The sequence below is a fragment of the Corythoichthys intestinalis genome, chromosome 10 (genome assembly GCF_030265065.1).
Source record: "Corythoichthys intestinalis isolate RoL2023-P3 chromosome 10, ASM3026506v1, whole genome shotgun sequence".
Taxonomy (NCBI): domain Eukaryota; kingdom Metazoa; phylum Chordata; class Actinopteri; order Syngnathiformes; family Syngnathidae; genus Corythoichthys; species Corythoichthys intestinalis.
The window spans coordinates 23,379,823-23,400,701 of NC_080404.1; the positions used below are offsets into that span (position 1 = coordinate 23,379,823).

Genomic DNA, 20,879 nt, shown 5'->3' on the forward strand with positions numbered 1-20,879 from the left:
GCTAACATCCACTGTCAAGTCTAATGTATTTCATGTCATTTGTCAATGGAGCTAGGGCTTTTAATGTTTATATGGTTTAGCGAAAGCACTCTCACTACATACATACGTGTATGTTGTCGGCGATTAGCCTAGCAATGATCTTAATTGTGGTTGTCAGCCCAAAACCCTCTAAATATATATTAAATGCATCTTACCAGATATAAAATGACTACTGCATAATCTGTGGTAATCGTTTGGAGCCCAGTTTTCTCGTCGAATTGCAGCAGCCCGTCTCGCTCTCCTCACCGGGTCTCTCGGAATCCGGTAGAACTGCAAGTGTCTCCGTCTATCTTCTCTGTTATTGCAACCGACCGCCACACACGCCTTCACCATTTTGATTATTAATGTTAACGAGCAGAAAAACACGCCGTAAATAGGAGGAATGTACGTAGCCGTAACAGGTAAACACGATGTGTTGCCGGTCAATTGGGCGGCACCAGTCAGGAGGGCGGAGTTGTGACGTCACGTGGGTAGGGTCTATATGAATGGGATACCATACGTGGTGCCCAGACTGCCGTTAGTACTACCTCCAGTTTTCTTTGGTTGGGCAGAGCGTGTCCGTGGGTGGGCACTGCCCCCCCCGGTAACGCCCCTGGTTATCATTCCAATTTTGTATGAAGAGTGATTTGTTCCTTTTTGTTATGTACTCGTTATTCGTGTGGGGGAAAGTTATGAGAGTGACGAAACTACCAAGACCACAAAGCTTGTTGATAAAAACCTGACATTTTATTCTTCACGTGAGGTGAGGTGCCGCATCTGCCAGTGTGACGTCACTAGGCTGGAGGCGTGGCAAGGGAGCGGGATTCCGGTGGAGGATTATACCCGTCGTGCCTTGCGGGCGAAGATGGCGGCAGCTCAAGCTAAACGCTCCTCAACTTTGTCCGAGTGATTTTACCGTTTGGCTGCCTGCGAAGAAGGCAGACTGTCTGTCTGTCGAGCGACCGGCCGAACATCTTGGGCCGCTCCCGCCTTTGGAAGGAAGGAAGCCACCGCTCGGATCGGATCGGCCTGAACTTTGAGCTCAGCTGGCCTGGGCTGGGCTGGCTGCCGGCGCTCTCCGACTGGCCCGACTGACTGACTAAACGCCCGCCTGCCGGTCCGTCGAGGTGAGTGAGTCTGGGAGGGAGCGAGTGTGGGATCGGATGGAGCTGAGTGGGCGTGGCTTGCCGCTTTGGGCCCCGTTGCGGTGGCAGCGTTTTCGGCTCGCTTTTTCGGTTCGGCCGTGAGAGACCGAATCCCGCGAAACCCAGCCCGCTACAGCGTCTGCGTGCCAGGGCTAAACTTTTACGTTGCCATGGCGGCACCTTCAACCCAAATGGTGCCTGCTCCTTGTAGGCGAGGAGAGGAAGAAGGCCACACTGACGGCTTCTACTCAGATAGCCAGAATGCAGCCTAAGCTCTTTGAGTGTCGTTTCGCAACAAGAGCCTTGTCAAAAGTTCCACTCTACTTTTATATGCTCTGCCTAGCAAATCAATGCTGGATGAAGTACTCACTTTTTTTTTTTAAACTACATAAGTAAAATTACAGAACTACAGGTACAGGGGAAAATATAAGGATCTCAAGAAAAAAATGTACTCAAGTAAAAGTACAAAAGTATGCCTACTTGCTTTAAATTTGACTTAACAAGGAAAAAGTCTTGCCCCCTAATGCAAAAATGTGCTCTATAAGATATGACCCAATAAACAACGTAAAAACAGGATACCAAGATACCTCTATCACTGCCCCCCCCCCCCCCCCCCCACACACACACAAAAAACTACAAATGTCCCGCTTTAGGCCTGCACAATATATCGTTTGAAAATCGCCATTGCAATATGCGAGTGGGCAATAGTCCTATCGCAGGACATGCAATAGATTTTTGTTTGTTTGTTTTGAACACGTAAACTTTTGTTTTGCTTCATAAAGGCAGCAAGTGAGCAGAGACATGGCCTCCTAGATCCTAGTATTATATGAATACAGGTAGGGCTGCAGCTATCGATTATTTTAGTCGATTAACTAGTTAGTTCGAATAATCGAGTAATCGGATAAGGAACATGAAAAATTAAAATACCTGAGCTCAGCCTTTTTTTTTTTTTCCGTCGCGTAAACAGTACCTCATTTTACCTCACAGTATCTTATTTTTTACTTTATTAATATGATGTGTTCTGTCTTCAGTAAACGTGAAGTTGTTCAGCTTTACAGACAGCAAACAGGGCAATTGTGCTTTTTGAAGCTTTTGACTTCCTTCACTTTTGACAGTTTGTAAATGTAAAATTAGTAGATTACATTAATCTGATTTTCCGAACAAAATTTCACTAGTTTAAATGCTAATTTATTTACAATTCTCATATCAAATCGCTTACACATAAGTCTACAAACTGTAGCTCTAAACTTAATTACAAATGCATTCACAAACATATATTAGCTGAAACGACTTACAGCCTCTTGTGGGCCAAAACAGAGCGCAGCTGTCCTTTAGCCATGTCAGACGAGTCAGCGCCTCATAGTCATACAAGGCGACAGTCCAGCCAGACCCAATGTTGCCACCAGAGGGAAGTGTAGCCATGATAAAAAAATACAACACTTTTGGACTTTTTGGATAGTTATTTTGCAGGAGCATTTAACGGGTTAATTCTGATTTATGCGGAAATTTGGTTTACGTCGCCAGCGTAGGAACGGAACTCGTTCATAATCCGGGGACTACCTGTACAAAGTGGTCATGGTGAGACAACCACAGTCTTCCCAAACAGAGATATTCAAGTCATCTGCTGAAAAATTTTCTAGTTTTAGTATTGCAATATATATCGCAAACCCCCAAAAAGTCGCAATGTCATTTTTTCCCCAATATCGTGCAGCCCTATCCCACTTGCTTTACAGCATACGTCGCTTCCCCCTTTCTTTCTCCATTGGTTACGTTGTCACATGATATTGTTTAGTCACAATTAGATTCAAGACCTCATTTCTATTCATCCTTCACATAGCCACCGGAAACACAAATGTAGTTCAGGGCGACCAAGAGATCACCTGACGGGAAATATGGCCTTTTGCCTTTGGGCAAAACACTACTGCTTTTGTCCACTGACGTTGCTCGCCAAAATCACCAAAGACTGAAAGTGGTACTTTAACTAACTCTGAAACTTAAAGGGTACCACGAATAGAAAGACATGTAGTTCTTAAAAGATAAATGTTAGTGCGAACTATAATAATTTGATATTAAACCCCCTCTTTATGTTTTTGTTTTAATAAAATTTGTAAAATTATTTTAACTAATTGGTCGCCATTGTTGTTGACGTAGCAGGGCGGTGACATCACATGGGTTCCCTTCCGTACTTCCACAGTGTCATTCTTTAACTATGTAAGATAGTGATCTAAATGCACCACAATTTGAATTAGAGATCAAGCCAATGAGTGCGGTTTGTCCCTCGAATGATGTCGTAGTTTCCTGTTGACTGCGGGACCATTGTACCTTACGTTCATTTGAGTGTTGTCTTCACAACGTACAAGACTCCTGATAATAGCTCCACTCATCGTAGTTTGTAAATTGTGACTAAATCTTGCCATCCACTGTATTTGTTGAGCTGAACATGTTGCTAAAATGTTTAAATAGACTTTGATCAAAGTCTGAGTAACTTTTATGTGTGTTTTGTATATCTATTTTGATTGTGAATTTGTGATTGCTAGTTCTCTTTGCATTGTTGTTTAACTGTGTGAGATAGAGGCGTGCGAAATTTCCGATTCTTAGATTATTCGCGATTCGGCCATGGAAGATTCGAAAACGATTCACAAACATCCACATTCCGATTATTGAATTATACCAGGTAGTGATGCACGATAATACATTTTTCAACCGATATCGATAACCGATAATTTCCTGCCCCTTCCACCCGATAACCGATAATGTCACGCCGATAATTCTATTCAAATATGTATGTAAAATTTTAAAGTATACAAATATCAAATGTTACTGTGCAAAAATGTAATTTAGTGCTATTTTTTTTCCACATCAAATGTGAAGTAGTAAATTCCAACAACTAAACAATGGCAATGACGTTGTGTAATGGTAAGCTTTTGGCAAGAATTACTTAGAGAGTAAACACCCAGGTTGCACAAAAATGCCTTTAAAAGTAAGCCATTCCTAACATATATCACATTACTACACTGCAAAACCACCTCCTTAAAACTAGCAGAATTGGACAAAACTGTTGATTGCGCACATTTGGAGGCTAAATCAAGTATAAAATAATCGGATTGCAATATCGTTTGAATTTCGTTTTATCTGGATTATCTGTGTGACGTCATAATTGCCATTATCGGCCGATAATTATCGGTGACAGATATTATCGTGCATCTCTAATACCAGGTAAAGCGGAAATAAAACACAGTTAGTGCGTTCTTCCGGTCACAATAAGGAACGGACTGAGAGTAAATATCATGTTCGACTCATGCCGCTAGATAAAAAACAAAACAATAATACCTGACTGCGGCCGTCAGCCGATACAAACAGCGCCCAGTTGCTAGTTGCTACAAACATACGGCAACATAAGACTATGGTAAATATCACATATATCTAGAACTAAATGTGAACTGACAGACAACGGCCGCGTTAGATCATATACCAAGAACTAGATGTGAAATGAGAGACTTTCCCGTGCTAGTAAACAGGCGCCATCTTAAAGCAGTAGACTTCTCTAGAAGGCTCTGTTGTAGCGAACCTAATTACTTTTTATCTTTAAAAAAGAAAAAAAACCGGCAAAATCTTGACTTGAATCTATCGTTAAATGATGAAACAGTTTTAAAAACTTTCACATGTCAAAAGTAGACAGAAGGGGAAAATATGGAATAACGGGAGCAATTTGAACAACTTTAATGGTTGATTCACAACATTAAATTAATTGAATGTAGTTTAAAGCTGCCGATACAGAATGGGGACTTGAGTATTTTATTTACTGTTTTTAACGGTTAACTTGATACTGAAATAGTAGTTTGGTTTAGCCTGAGAGGATTTTTGAACGATTTTGGAACTAGTGTACAAAAAAATAAAAGCGGAGATGGGCGGTTTGTGGTGCATCTATAATCGATTTATAATCAAATCGGATACTCTGAATCGTAATCGAATCGTTAGGTGCCCAAAGATTCCCTAGAGGTGGGAATCTTTGGGCACCCTAGTGTGACAATAGGGCCTCATTAATACAGATTGAAGCACTTTTGCAAACGTTTTCGTGTGTTGTGATGCACGGCCCCGGGCTATCAGCAAAAGTAATCAAACTGCTGTGTTTCACTGTATACCCTAATCATATGTAAAGCACACGGCAGCTCTGGATGCTAACTATCTCCATAATAATATGGGAATAATTTGGATCACACAATAGTTTACTGTGAAGATCTGCAAACAGTTTTTGACATCAAACACTCTCCTGTTCTCGTCACTAGAGCAGGGTAGTGCTGTCACTAGCGAACTTGACACATGAACGCTACTCGGCTCATCCCGTCTTTCCTGGTCATTTTTCTTTTGCTGTCCTTCACATTCATGTTCCACTCGGGTTCAAATTGGAAGGGCAGGGCCGATGATATGTTAATGTAGTTAAGGAGTGACACAGTGGAAGTCCGGCAGCGTAGCCATGTGACGTCACCGCCCTGCGACATCAACAACAACGGCGATCTATTAATTAAAATAATTTTACAAATTTTATTCAAACGAAAACATTAAGAGGGGTTTTAATATCAAATTTTTATAACTCGTACTGACAATTATCTCTTAAGAACTACATGTCTTTCTATCCGTGGTACCCTTTAAATAAATATGATCACCGAGCAAAATGATGAAGAGCCTGTCTTCAAATGAATACCAGTCTTTAGGGTTCAACTTCTAAAGCAGTTTTTTTTAATGGAAACTGCTCTTTTAGGAGAGAATATCAATCCAACTGTATTCAAGTCTCTCTCTCTCACACACATGCTGCAGATGCATTTTAGACCCTAACCCAATGATAAAACATTGACATCTTCAAATTTCATAATGTATCTTGCAAACACAAAAAAGCTTCACTAAAAGGGAAAAAAACCCAACTTGTGAAAACCGCAGGGAAAAATGGCAAAACCACTCCAAAAAAAAACCACAGAAACCAGAAAATGCGTAAAACACTTGTAGTCGTTACAGGGAACTCATTGGCTGCCATTAATAGCACTAGATGTCCAAGTAGAAGTCGTCCAATAGGGGATTTTCAAAGGCCGATGCCGATTTTTCAAAACAAAAAGCAGCTGATTGCCGGAAGTTTAAAGCCGATTTTGTAAGCCAATGTTTAAGGTGATTTTTTTTGCTACATCCTTTTGCAAAACTTTCCACTAGGTGGTGCTAAATCATCATTAACAAAGATCTTCACCCGGTCAACGATCAACATTACAGTTATCCCATTATAGCCGCTAGCCGATCTTGAAATAAACAAAAAAAATCAATATATCCGTCGACCTCTACGATAGGGACGGCGTCGGCCGATCGCGAGTGCAGAAAGGGTCTTCGACTTGACCGGATGCGAGGAAAGGTTAAAAGTCAGCACGCCCCTAAGCTGACTGACGCTGGCCTGGTTCTGATCGATGCGGCTGCACTTCCTGTTCTGGAAACATTCTGAGATCAATGAGCAGCCCCGGGCAGGCAGGCGGACTCGCTCGAACAAATTAGACGCTGATAAGCCATGACCAGCTCAGAGCGGTCGGCCCGCTCACTTGCGTTTGAGGCGGGCCGCCGGTGCTAGCGCTTTTGCGGACTTCTTCTGTGACAGGAAGGAAGGACAGAGGCCCAGGATGAGCAGTGCGGCGCCGTCCAGGAAGCCGTACCGCAAAGCTCCGCCGCAGCATCGCGAAGCTCGTCATGGGCTTACGGCCGCGCCGCCTCAGACGCAACGGACGGACGACGGTCAGGTAAAGGCACCCGCTCCTCCCGTCGCCTATAAACGTCGGCGTAGGCCAGAGTTGTCGCGGGGCCGAGCGCCGTCCGACGCCGAACTTTCTGGCCCTTCCGCCTCGGAAATTGACCTACTGCCCCCGCGCCGTCCCAATGTTGAGGACCTGGCGAAACGGCAATACCGCGTCCGAGCCGCTCCCCCCAAGAGTATCCTGAAGAAAGACTCGCCGCGCCACATCATCGGGAGATCTCGGTCGGCGGAGTTGTTGGACGACGGCGCAGAGCGGCGCGGCCCCCGTTATTTAGCCACGCCCCCTTTAGACCGCCGGGCGTCTCCTCCGCGCCGTTTCTCTGGCTCGCGGCGGAGGGAGCCGTTCCCGGAGGAGAAAGCTCGCTTTTCCCACTTCTTGGACGAAATCACCCGGCGAGTAATGAGCCCCGCCCACCTAACGCTCTTCGTCGATGGCCCCGCCCCAAGAAAGCTGGTGTCGGACGGCGAGACCGCCGATCGCGGGCGGCGATGGGACGCTCGGGTGGCAGAACTGCGGCGCTCTTCCCGGCCGGGGGCGCGGCTCACGTCCGAGGTAAACGGAGGAGACCGACGCCGGCGCGCTCTTACTAAATGGGAAGTGATGTCGCGCGTCAAGGTAGGTCGTGGTCGCCGCACATCGCTGCTGACCTTGTTGTCTTTTCGGCTGATTGACTGATGAAGACAAATTCAAGTCCAGTCGGTGTTTTCTCTATGTTTATATTGTTGAAGCGAGGGGAGGTGTTTTGTCCAGCGGAGCGTTAAATTGTGACCGATCGGCCGGCCGCGCTCTCGCTCATCATGTCAGCTGAAACAGTTGGCCTTTGTTTCCGTCCTCGCTGACAAATTTTTGTCTCTTTCAGGAGGCCTCTTTGTCCGAATCAGAGCGGATCAGGTGAGATGCCATCCTTTTAGCCCGTCCTACCGCCAACTTGTTTAAGAATAACACTGACTAACTCCAAGATGCATTTTCTGGTGGGGATGCTTTGCTCTCCCATGGGTTATTTCCTATTAATTTGGGGGAAATGTTTGCTCCTTCATTTTATATCCCATTCACACCATTTAAACATGAAGAACAAACAACAAAAGTTGGATACAGTTTTTGTCCAAAACGCACACTTCCTCCAAAATTTGACAAAAACTGATCTATTTCCAAAGAGGGGGAAAAAATTACCCTGTATCTGAAAAAGCCCCAAACTCTACAGGACGTAACCCAGAAATACAGTGCCTTGCAAAAGTATTCGGCCCCCTTGAATCTTGCAACCTTTTGCCACATTTCAGGCTTTAAACAAAAAGATATGAATTTTTTTTTTTTTTTTTTGTCAAGAATCAACAACAAGTGGGACACAATCGTGAACTGGAACAACATTTATTGGATAATTTAAACTTTTTTAACAAAAAAACTGAAAAGTGGGGCGTGCAATATTATTCGGCCCCTTTACTTTCAGTGCAGCAAACTCACTCCAGAAGTTCAGTGAGGATCTCTGAATGATCCAATGTTGTCCTAAATGACCGATGATGATACATAGAATCCACCTATGTGTAATCAAGTCTCCGTATAAATGCACCTGCTCTGTGATAGTCTCAGGGTTCTGTTTAAAGTGCAGAGAGCATTATGAAAACCAAGGAACACACCAGGCAGGTCCGAGATACTGTTGTGGAGAAGTTTAAAGCCGGATTTGGATACAAAAAGATTTCCTAAGCTTTAAACATCTCAAGGAGCACTGTGCAAACCATCATATTGAAATGGAAGGAGCATCAGACCACTGCAAATCTACCAAGACCCGGCCGTCCTTCCAAACTTTCTTCTCAAACAAGGAGAAAACTGATCAGAGATGCAGCCAAGAGGCCCATGATCACTCTGGATGAACTGCAGAGATCTACAGCTGAGGTGGGAGAGTCTGTCCATAGGACAACAATCAGTCGTACACTGCACAAATCTGGCCTTTATGGAAGAGTGGGAAGAAGAAAGCCATTTCTCAAAGATATCCATAAAAAGTCTCGTTTAAAGTTTGCCACAAGCCACCTGGGAGACACACCAAACATGTGGAAGAAGGTGCTCTGGTCAGATGAAACCAAAATTGAACTTTTTGGCCACAATGCAAAACGATATGTTTGGCGTAAAAGCAACACAGGTCATCACCCTGAACACACCATCCCCACTGTCAAACATGGTGGTGGCAGCATCATGGTTTGAGCCTGCTTTTCTTGGCAGGGACAGGGAAGGTGGTTAAAATTGACGGGAAGATGGATGCAGCCAAATACAGGAACATTCTGGAAGAAAACCTGTTGGTATCTGCACAAGACCTGAGACTGGGACGGAGATTTATCTTCCAACAGGACAATGATCCAAAACATAAAGCCAAATCTACAATGGAATGGTTCAAAAATCAACGTATCCAGGTGTTAGAATGGCCAAGTCAAAGTCCAGACCTGAATCCAATCGAGAATCTGTGGAAAGAGCTGAAGACTGCTGTTCACAAACACTCTCCATCCAACCTCACTGAGCTCGAGCTGTTTTGCAAGGAAGAATGGGCAAGAATGTCAGTCTCTCCATGTGCAAAACTGATAGAAACATACCCCAAGCGACTTGCAGCTGTAATTGGAGCAAAAGGTGGCGCTACAAAGTATTAACGCAAGGGGGCCGAATAATATTGCACGCCCCACTTTTCAGTTTTTTATTTGTTAAAAAAGTTTAAATTATCCAATAAATTTTGTTCCACTTCACGATTGTGTCCCACTTGTTGTTGATTCTTGACAAAAAATTAAAATTTTATATCTTTATGTTTGAAGCCTCAAATGTGGCGAAAGGTTGCAAGGCTCAAGGGGGCCGAATACTTTTGCAAGGCACTGTAACTAAACCACGAAAACAAAACAAAACATGGAAACGTTTTGGGTGCATTTTGGATCATTACCTGTTGATTTTATGGCGTTTGCGGGTCACTTCTTGCTCATTTTGGGGGTCAATTCCTGTACATTGATTGTTGGTTCATTGGCCCCTCCCAGTCAAAAGGGATTTGACATCTAGCGCCGTCAATGGCAGCCATTGAGTTAGTAAGGCATTGACCCGACAGTCATTTCAGGGTTCTTGCACCCTATTAAAAGTCAAAGTTAATGCTTTTTAAGACATTTAACAGACATTAAAAATATAATTTCAGAGCAAAATGTCGCAACAATTTCTGATGAATAAAAAGACAATAAAACGACTAATAAACAAGCTTTTTTAGTCTTCTGCTGTGAATTGGAATGGGTTTCAGTAGTCGATGTCAAATCTATTTGAAGTTAATTCGCTGCCATGTTCATTTTGGGCATTTGGCATCATTTCCTGTTGATTTTCGGTCCTTTCCTTTTCCTGTTGAGGCATTTCCAGGTAACTTCTTGTTTATTGGGGGGCATTTACAGGTCACATCCTGTTGATTTTGCGTTACTGAAAAGGAAGTGACTCAAGAATGTCCCCAAATAAATAGGAAGTAACTAAAATCAACAGGAAGTAATCTTTAAATTCCCTAAAATTAACAGGAACTGAAATGTAAATACCCACTAAAGACTGGCTGTGAATGCTGCGGTTTCATTGCCAATGACGGCGGTAGACGTCCAATCCAAATTAACTGAATGTCTAGCGGCGTCAGTGGCAGCCAGTGAGCTAACATAGACACTACAGTATTCTAATGAAAGATTTTCGTCGCGACCTTTTGGTTCCTTTTTTTTTTTTTTTTTTTTTTGTTAACAGTGACACCTTTTTAAAACGATAAATCAATTCTTGGCAGGTTGGAAATCGATAATCTTTTGGGGTACAAATTACTGCGATGCACAGTGGTACCTCCACTTACGAAACTAATTGGTTTTGGAAGTAGTTTCGTAAAGTGAAAATGCTGTAAGTAGACACGTTTTCCATGGAAATGCCAAAGTCGGTTCCAAGCCCCCCAAAATTAAGACATAAATCTTTTATAGAATATAAAAATGAATCAAAACATGTAACAAATACTTGTTACAATTTGATTATTGCACAATAACAATAAAATATGACTCGTCTCTGCAATATCGCGTGGACATCAGGGACAGTGCCTCTGGTTTGGCAGACCGGGGTGGTGGTCCCCCTTTTGTAAGAAGGGGGATCGGAGGGTGTGTTCCAATTATCGAGGGATCGCACTCCTCAGCCCCCCGGTATAAAGTCTATTCAGGGGTGCTGGAGAGGAGGGTCCGTCGGGAAGTCGAATCTCGGATTCAAGAGGAGCAGTGTGGTTTACGACCGGTTTCAGAGTTTGGTCTGCATTGCCGGCAGTAAGTCGAATTCGTTCCTAATGAGGGTTGGACTCCGCCAAAGCTGCCCAATAGTCACCGATTCTGTCCATAATTTTTATGGAAAGAATTTGTAGACGCAGCCGTTTGGTATGGTGGCCTCCGTATTGCATCTCTGCTTTTTGCAGATGATGTGGTGCTGTTAGCTTCATGAAGCCATGACCTCCAATTCTCATTGGAGCGGTTCGCAGCTGAGTGTGAAGCGGTTGGGATGAAGGTCAGCACCTCCAAATCCTAGACCATCGTCCTCAGTCGGAAAAGGGTGACGTGCGCTCTCCAGGTCGGGGATGAGATCCTGCCCCGAGTGGAGGAGTTCAAGTATCTTGGGCACGAGTGACGGTAGGATAGAGCGGGAGATCGACAGGTGCAGCGTCTGCAGTGATGCCGACTCTGCACCTGTCCGAAGTGGTGGTGAAGGAGCCTAGCCGAAGGGCGAAGCTCTCGATTTATTAGCCGATCTACATTCCTACCCACACTTATTGTCACGAGCTGTAGGTCGTGACCGAAAGAACAAGATCCCGGATACAAGCGGCCGAAATGAGTTTCTTCCGCAGGGTGTCCGGGCTCTCCCTTAGAGATAGGGTGAGAAGCTCAGTCATCCAGGAAGGACTCGTCTTCGAGCCGCTACTCCTCCGCGTTGAGAGGAGCCAGTTGAGGTGGCATCTGGTTCGGACGCCTCCTGGACGCTTGTCTGGAGAGGTGTTCCGGGCCTGGCCTACCGGCGAGAGGCCCCCGGGACTACCCAGGACACAGTGGAGAGACGGTCTCTCGGCTGGCCTGGGAACGGCTTGGGATCCCGCCGGACAAGCTGTTTGAAGTGGCTGGGGAGAGGGAAGTTTGGGCTTCCCTGCTAAAGCTGCTGCCTCGGCGACTCGACTCCGGACTAAGCGGTAGATGATGGATGGATGGACAATAAAAGCAGAGTTGTGCATTATTTAAAAAAAAAAACAAAGAATAAAAGTTAGTACACTCAGGTAAAGCTGTCGGAACACAAGGAGCGAATGAAGAGGACGCTGGGATACACATTCAGTAGAGGTCCCTCTTAGCCAGTTGGATGCCAGGGAGGTGCTAGGCAATACCCAATGGCAGAGCAGCTATAAGTATGTTATGTTCTGTAATCTCTGGGATCTGAGAGTAGCAGCCCATACTGTATAACCTTTTCGATACATTGTCACATCCCTACTTTGCACCACAGTTGTCTTCCATCCATTTGTGATTACTTCCTCATCTCTGCATATTCCCACTCACCTCTACAGCCATGAATAACCAGAAAATGGCGTCATGGCGACAACTCAAGTCCTGACGTTGTGGTTGTGGACAACATTCCATACCACATATATTCATCCCCGACTCTCGTATTTAGTGCACGGCCATGAGTAAAACAAATACATACCATTAGAGGTTTTACAGCAGGCTACAGTGATTTCCCTAGCATTAAATGCATCATCTGGAAATCTAATACATTCTGAAATTTTCCATTTTATTTAAGACCTTGATTCTCCAAATTTTAAATTTAGACTTTTTAATGACCTACGGGAACCCTGCATTTAAATCAGTCCCTCACGGACTAGACTGGATTGGACGTCTCGCGCCGTCTGCACCGGCAAATAGAAAGTAACCCAAAAATTCCCCAAATTTAAAAGCTGGTGACAGGGAAGCATTCCCATGCAATCATCCAGTTTCAGCCGGCGATTTACGGTCCACGTTATTTGTCGACGGCAGAATCTTGGAGCAGCAGAAAGAGGATCTCCGCCGGCGCTTGTCACTCTCTGTTCGCAAGATGGAGGCCATGGAGGCGGAGTTCGACGGCAGCCGCCATTACATGGAGGCGGAGCTGAGCCGTACCAGAGATGACCTGGACAAGATGAGGGACAAGTTTCGCAGGTGAGCATCTTTTTTAAAAGTTTTTTTTTCTTCCATCCATTCCGAGGCGATCAGGCAGGTCTTTGAGCAACACCGTTGACGTGACACTTTCCGTCCGCAGACTACAGAACAGCTACACTGCGTCTCAGAGGGCCAATCAGGACTTGGAGGAGAAGCTTCATGCACTGGTAAGCCAGCGACCTTCTCGGCAACTCCCGCTGGGCGCTTTTCCGTTAAAAGGAAATCGAGAAAAGATATGTGCAATTTTTGCCAAAAACATGAGCTTCCACAAAAACTAGCCCAGAAATTTTCAAAATGTGACACTTGAGTGACCCAGAAATGCCCTAAAATCAACAAGGGGGATAAAAACTTTAGGATTTCGGAAATGGATAAACCACTGAAAAAAATCAGTTACAAAAAGACAGAAATTACGAGAGGTAGGAATCTTGGGGCACCTAACGATTCAGTTACGATTCAGAGGCTTAGATTCGATTATAAATCGATAATTGATGTGTTTTTTTTATCTAGCGGCAAGAGTTGAACATATTTTTCCTCATTGCATCCCGAAGACCGCGCTGAGTGTGTTTTAGTTCCGCTTTACCTGGTATAATTCAGTAATCGGAATTTGGATGTTTGTGAATCGTTCTCGAATCTTCCACGGCCGAATCGCGAATCATCTAAGAATCGTTAATTTCGCACGCCTCTAGAAATGACTAAATTCTGCAAAAACAACAGGAACGATTGCAAAAACAAACAAAAAAAACCTCGGGAGGGAAAAAACCTCACCGAAAGCACAAATATTTTTGAACATATGTTCATTGGCGTCATCAATGGCACCCAAACGTGAGTTTGTGACCACAAAACGCACACAAAAACACCTGGGAAAGTAGGCAGACAACTGAAAATGGGGAAAAGGCAAAAATCATAAGAAAATGCCAAACTGCAAAACTGGAAACAAAAAAATATGTCCAAATTGCAAAAAAGATCAAAACCACAAAAAAAAACACACACACAAACTCCACCACCCCCACCCCCCAAAAAAACACACACACCAAACAAAAGCAAAGAAGTCACCTAAAAAGAATGCCACGTTAGTAGAAATATACTGGCTGGAAGATAGAGCAAATCATCCCTTATCGGGATGACCTCGCGCCGTCTCTGTGGCAACCAGGCTAACGGCACGCGAGCGATCGATCAATCGGCCAATGAACCGAGAGATAAAGGAGCGGTCTCAGCTACAGGCAGGGGTGAAAAAACATCCATATGGTCGTACTTTTTTCACTTTGTAAAAAAGAGGAATCAACATGTTGCTAGCAAAACTCCAAAACAGTTTCAGTGGTTTTTCCATTTTTTGCGGTTTGTATGGGGTTTTCTTTTATTTTGTTCCCCATATTTTGCAGTTTTTCTGGATGTAGCTTGTTTTTTGTTTTACATTTGATTGCAGTTCCATGTTTTTTTTTTTTTTTTTACTTTTTCCACGGGTTTTCAATTTGTGCGTTTCTGGCTCGCTTCTTGTACATTTTGGAGCCTATGGGTCTCTTCATGTTAATCATTTTATCCTCATTGTTTTTGTCCAATTTTGCAGTGAAACCAGAGGGTTAGGGTGACGGGGTAATTTACAGGTCACTGCCTGTTGATTTGGAACCACTTGCTATTATTCATTTTGGGATGTTCCCAGGTCACTTCCTGTTTACAAACCCAAAATCAACAAGAAATTACCTGTAAATGCCTCAAAATAAACAGGAAATGAACTCATCAGCCAAGGGTGTAGATTTGATCTCAACATTGGTAGGGATGATATAACAGAATAACCTGCATTTACACTTTTTGCTTGGGATGGGACATTAATAAGACCAAACAGATCATGTGAACGGGGGTCAGGGCTACATTTCTCACAAATATGTGATATGTCTAAATCAGGGGTGCTCATTACGTCGATTATGATCGACCATTCGATCGCAACGGGTAGCAATGGGTAGCTCACGGCATCAAAAAAAAAATATATATATATATATTTTAATGTACATAGTTAATTATGACTATGTTGTGTGTTTGTTGTGTTGTGTGAGCAACATATGAGTTTATGCAGCATCCATCGCTCTCTAAGCAGCTTCTTGCTCACGTTTTTCTGGTTCTATAGTTTCCAGCAGAGTTCACTAAATTTCTCAGTTTAAATAACGTTAACAGTAGAAAACACAGAGGGACATTTCGCTCTAAGCAGCTTCTTACTGAGTTTTGCAGGTTAGAAAGTTCACACAGTTTGTTATCTCACATGATGCTACGCTAGATATCACATGCATATAGAACTAGATGTGAAATGACAGACTCTGCGGCGTTAGCAAATGTATAGAGAAGCAGATGCGAATTGATTCACTCACCGGCGGCGTTAGTAAACAGCCGCCATCTTAAAGCAGTAGACTTCTCAGGAAGGCTCTGTTGTAGAGAACCTTCCTAGGGAATCGAAGTAGCTTTTTATCTAAAAGACTCCTAAATCATCAAAATGTTGACTTGAATCCATCATTAATGTGAAAGTTTTAAAACCGTTTCATCATGTTAAAAGTAGACCGAAGGGAACTAATGCAATAACGGGAGCAATTTTAACAACTTTAATGGTTGATTCACAACATTAAATGACTTCCAAACATGGCAAAGGTTATTATCTAGTTATCGCAATATCCACAATTCCCGTGTCTAGTTAAGTTTAGGGTAAAGAATTGGGCTACGGGGAATTGTCCCAAAAACCCTTTGAACATCAGATAGTGTGACCTCAGACCTGTTTTTTTGTTTTTTTATTAATGGGGAAAAATAACATGAAACGTAACATCAGTTACTTTGCCAACTAACTAATTACTCTTGCATTCAGGTAACTGAGTTACTAACACAATTACTTTTTGGGAAAGGTAATTTATAACTGTAATTATTTACTTTTTTAAAGAACAACAACACTGGTGGGGACAATTAGAGCATCCTGAAAAGTAGGTTTTGTTATGTCCCTACCGTCTCTATGCAAACCTACGCCCTTGTAATCGGCCGTTATTGACAACTATAGACGTCCAATATATTTGAATCCTAACTTGAAACGGTTTGGACGTCCACTAGCGATAAACTCATAAGGTCCACAGTCTAGGACCGTCGGCGCGCATCAATAACGTGACAGGCACATTGTTTTTGTTGTGGTCTTCTTCTTTCATGCTGCATCTTCACGCTACGTCATGCTCATCTTCATCAGGCTGCCGTCAGTCAGACCTGGGTCCACGCAGTTGGGTTCAGCTTCTTCATTCTAAACCCCTCCCTGCTGTTCCTGTCTTTCCCGTCCTCATGCATTTCCACAACCTTCATCCTCACCCTCACCTGGTCAGTCTTCCTCAACCCGCCCGGCTTGACAAATCTTTTGTTGGCTCGCAGCTGCGGACTGTAGAGCGGGACAAGAAGACCATGGACCGGGAGATGGTGGAGCTTACCAACAAGCTGCTGGAGGCCAAGAACACCATCGACCGCCTGGAGGAGCTTAATGTGAGATTTTGTCTGGCTGTCGTTTCGGCCGGAGCCAAAGAAATGGCCTTTAGAGTGTGCTCATTTGTTCCCTCCCTCCCCGAATGTTTCAGGAACGTTACCGCCTGGACTGCAACCTGGCCGTGCAGCTGCTCAAATGTAACAAGTCACACTTCAGGAACCACAAGTTTGCCGACGTAAGCTAGCGTCTACGTTTTGGCGGTCCCTTCGTAAATCTCATTTGGTTCATGCTAGAAAGTGACCTTTGAGTACTCCGAAATGCCCTACAATCAATGCGACCCAGAAAATATGGGTAAATGCCCAGGAAGTTGAAGAACCTGGAATACGCCAAAACTGCAATAAAAGTTAAAAGTCACGAAAAACAAAACGCTGCACAAAAACGGAACTCACCAAAAATGAAAAGTTTGTCCTCATAGGGCACCGATTGGCAGCCATTGACAGCACGAAATGTTCAATCTGTTTGGAGCGGGAGGGAGGGGTCAATGTGGATTGGCCCTTTCCCTCCTAGTTAAATGTTTTTCTTTTTGGGGCAGCTGCCGTGCGAACTTCAGGACATGTTGAAGAAACAAATGAAGAGCAACAGCCTGGCCTGGCCAGGCCCCGCCCCCTGCGGCCAGGACCCCGACACGCTGAGCCTGACGCCCTCCGACGCCGTGCCCACCTCCGTCATCGCCCGCGTCCTGGAGAAACCCGAGCCGCTGCTCCTCAACTCTGCGCGCTCTGGTAGTCAAGGCGGCCGCCCGCCCGGCGAGGACGTCTTTGTGCACGTAGACATGACTGCAGCAGGCGGTGAGGACGCGCCGCCGCTGCCGCCGCCGCTAGAGAACCCCTGTGGCGAGACGGGCGAGGAAGCGGCCTCTTTCGACAAGCTGGACCCGTACCCGGTGCCGCCGCCGCCCAACCCGCTGTGCCCGGGACGAAAGGTGATAGAGTTTTCCTCGGACGACAAAGTCAAGATCCCCAAGAACGGCCCGCTGCCCAACTGCACCTATGCCACGCGGCAGGCCATCTCGCTGGGCCTTCGCGGCGACCCTAAACCCGCACCCACTCGCCCCGCCGAAGTTGACGCGCCCTCAGGCCAGTCCAGCCCCTTCAGCAGCCCGCCGCAGGTCAGTACCCCGTACGTGGAAGCGGAACTTCCTTAGCTAGCTTCCCGTCTTGGATGCAAAAAAATAAGTCTGACAATTGAGGCAAATTAACATGGGTCACTTCCTCTTCAGTTTGGGGGCTTTTACAGGTCACTACCTATTCATTTTGGGGCATGGCTACGTTACTTCCTATTAAGTATGAAAGTTCATTTAGCCCACCCTTCCTTCCCAACCAGTCAAAATTAATTGAAAAAATTAATCTAGTTGGAGCGGAAGCGTACCGATAAGCTTTTGTGATACAAAGTATTACCATTCATATTGGGTTAGGTCACACCCTTAATGTCCACTGTCCCCGAAAGATTTCATTGTGACGGTACGACTACAAGAGGGAAGTCGTTTGAGGATTTGACGCGTCCTTTTATTTATTTATTTATTTTTTTGGCAGGGACCCAGCGCTGGGGCCAGCTCTGCCAGTTCCTCTGAGGACCTGCTGGCCAACTGGCAGCGGACGTCTGCGGGGGACGTGGCGGCCTACTCCGACGACGACGAAGAGGAGGGCTCTGCCTCCGGCCCGGACGTCTCCGAGCTCCGGCCGAACGGCGAGGAGGACAGCTTGGTCCGAGACTCACCGGCCGCCGTTCCGCCCCGCCTCTTGGACTTTGACCCTGCCTTCGCTGCCGCTGCGCTGCCGCGACCTCACAGGAGCCCCAAGCGGATGGGGGTGCACCACCTACACAGACAGCAACAATAACGCAGGTGCGGCCGTACACAGTTGTTGCTAGCAAACCAGCCAGCGCGCATTTTGTTTTTAAGTAGACAAATGCGCGCGCAGCGACAAGGAACTCCATGAGGCGTCCGGCTGTCATCGCCCAAACGGATTGCAAATGTGGAAGAATTTTATTCCGCTTTATTCAAGCCACGAAAATTTTCCCGTTAGCGGGTCAACACTAACTTCTCGACCGCGATTGTCATTCACTCTTCTCGTCGTTTTGTTTTCGAGCGGTCGCTTTCTCCTGCTCGTCGTTTTCAGTCCTTGTGAGTCGCATAGGCTGCTAACACGTTAGCTTTTGGAGGGAAGCTCCCCACAAAGAGCCCCATTCATTTCCAAAGGGTTTCAAATTTCAACATGTAGCTCATCCTACATTTTTTGTCCCCATCCGACAAAAGAATTTCACAAAATCAGTTTTTGCCAAAACATCCCCCGTGAATGGCTCCATTCAGTTGTTCGTTTCCAGTGGGGGAAAATGGAGCCGATATCAACAGGAAGTGACCTGAAAAGCCACAAAATCTACAGGAAATGACTCCAAAACCAACACGAAATGATCCCAAGTATGCGGGAAGTAGGGTAATCTGTGAGTACATGAACAGAAGCGTATTGAACCCGTTTTCCTTCATTTTATCATCATTACTTTAGCAACGTATCATGTTTGTCCAGAGTTTCAGATCTATTCAAAAAAATTTCCCCCAAAAAATTGGACTTCTACCCCATCCAGTGAGACTTATGTCGTTTCCACTTCCTACCTGCCGAGTGTCTCTTCTTTTCTATTCTGCCTCGGCCCCGCCCACTAAATCCTCTCCAAATGAAAGATGACATCGCTCGCTCCCAAAATCAGCTGCAGATTTCTGCTAGCGTGCTATTCGTTGACACTCTATTAATTTGTGCGGCACTGGAAAGCATCATCCAAAATTAGAATTGCTGACAAAAAGTGGGCATTCACTGTTCCTGATTTGGTTGGAATGATGCAAAAAAAAAATAGCCATATTTGAGTGGCATATTGTTTTTTCTTTCTACATGTAACATGACATTTTGATTTTTCTGACACTCTTACCATTCGATAGCGCCTGCCTCAAACCCGCCCTTTGACCTCGGCGGTTCCGTCAACTGACTGATGATTGCATTGTCAATGGATGTATATTTTCAAATGAATTTAAGGAAAAGCTACTCATTGAAGACCCTTTTTTCAGTGTTGTCAAATAGCTCCCCACCCCACGGGGGTTATTGTCCGTTAGCTCATTGGCTGCCACGAGACGTCCGATTCATTTTGACTGAGTCGGAGGGGGCAAATGTTTTTTGCGATTTTTCTGGTGATTTTGGCGACATTTTTTTTTTTTTTTTTTTTCTTTTTTTTTTGTGTTCGGACTAAGGCTAGCCACATTTTTGTTGGCCCGGTGCAAATTCTGAAAATAGGACTAGAGCAGCTTGAATTCAGCAGACATTGTTGCACTTTTCAGCTCTAACACTAGATGGCGCTTATACGGTGCCTCCTCATGACTTGACATGTTGAAATCAATGTAGGAAACTAATATCTCCGTTTTACAAAAATAAACTTTTATATATGGCGGAAAACACTCAGATGAATTGAAGTTCCGCTGTGGGATCCCCAATTTCTCCAAATTTCAAAATTGTCCGATATGCACGTGTGATACATCACTCGAAAGTTTAAAACTGACATGTCCAAAGTCCGGCCCGTGGGCCAAATGCGGCCCGTGGTCAAATTTCATCCGGCCCCCAGCCTCTGTCATAAAATCAATAACATCTGGCCCGCACACAGACTTAATAAATTGGTCAGCAGTACTGCTACCAGTATATGAAGTAGCTTACACACTAAATGCTGCTCCTCATTTACCCACAAAAAGGCAGCAGCACTCTAAGCAACTCTAAGTGACCCTTTACTTCCAATTTTCTAAAATGGCAATAGGCGGAAAACACTCAGGTGACTTGAAGTTCTGCTCTGAGACCCCCAATTTGGCCAACTTTCAAAATTGTCCGATATGCATGTATGATACATAATTGAAAAGCTTAAAATCTCAATTGTCTGGGGGAAGAAAGATTTTGAACAGGAGGTCATTAAAAAAAAAAAAAAAAAAAAATCAACAGCAAAACCCTATCTGGAGGTGAGAGCACGCGAAAGCAGAATTAAAGACGCCATGACTTTAATGAGATATTATCGCGTACTTACCTTGTTTCAATCCAAAAACTCCATGTAGCATGTATCACTGTGTGTCAAGACACAGCTGTGAATAGCCACAGCTGGATTTTTGGGGGGATTTTATGGGTGAAACATGGTAATATAACAAGGGGTCGCGATGCAGAAATCGCAGACATCAAGGAGTGGTCGAGATGTTCTTTTTCATATATTTGCCCTTTTAAATAACCCTGTTTTTCAATTTTTC

The 20,879-nt window shown here is 44.6% G+C and overlaps 1 protein-coding gene across 4 annotated transcripts; it reads left to right on the top strand.

The window, feature by feature from the left end:
* The first annotated feature begins 689 nt into the window (after positions 1–689).
* Positions 690–20,576, top strand: tjap1 (tight junction associated protein 1 (peripheral)). 4 transcript variants are annotated; one of them, XM_057848292.1, is made up of 10 exons: positions 690–1,145; positions 6,797–6,931; positions 7,806–7,837; positions 12,964–13,125; positions 13,226–13,292; positions 16,334–16,363; positions 16,510–16,617; positions 16,710–16,793; positions 17,151–17,726; positions 18,151–20,576. In XM_057848292.1, the coding sequence occupies exons 2-10, from the start codon at positions 6,815–6,817 to the stop codon at positions 18,454–18,456; spliced, it is 1,482 nt and encodes a 493-aa protein (XP_057704275.1). In that variant the 5' UTR covers positions 690–1,145; positions 6,797–6,814; the 3' UTR covers positions 18,457–20,576. The 4 variants fall into 4 exon arrangements, with proteins under 4 accessions (XP_057704275.1, XP_057704276.1, XP_057704274.1 ...); XM_057848291.1 differs by having other exon boundaries at positions 693–1,145; positions 6,793–6,931; XM_057848293.1 differs by lacking the exon at positions 6,797–6,931.
* The last annotated feature ends 303 nt before the right edge of the window (positions 20,577–20,879 follow it).

What these genes read in the sequence shown, in the direction of transcription:
- tjap1 (XM_057848290.1), top strand. Translation starts at nt 7,346, where the DNA reads ATGAGCCCCGCCCACCTAACGCTCTTCGTCGATGGCCCCGCCCCAAGA. An exon ending in TCCGAATCAGAGCGGATCAG is followed by an intron (nt 7,838 to 12,963) that starts GTGAGATGCCAT and finishes TGTCGACGGCAG; the next exon opens with AATCTTGGAGCAGCAGAAAG. An exon ending in GGAACCACAAGTTTGCCGAC is followed by an intron (nt 16,794 to 17,150) that starts GTAAGCTAGCGT and finishes TTTTTGGGGCAG; the next exon opens with CTGCCGTGCGAACTTCAGGA.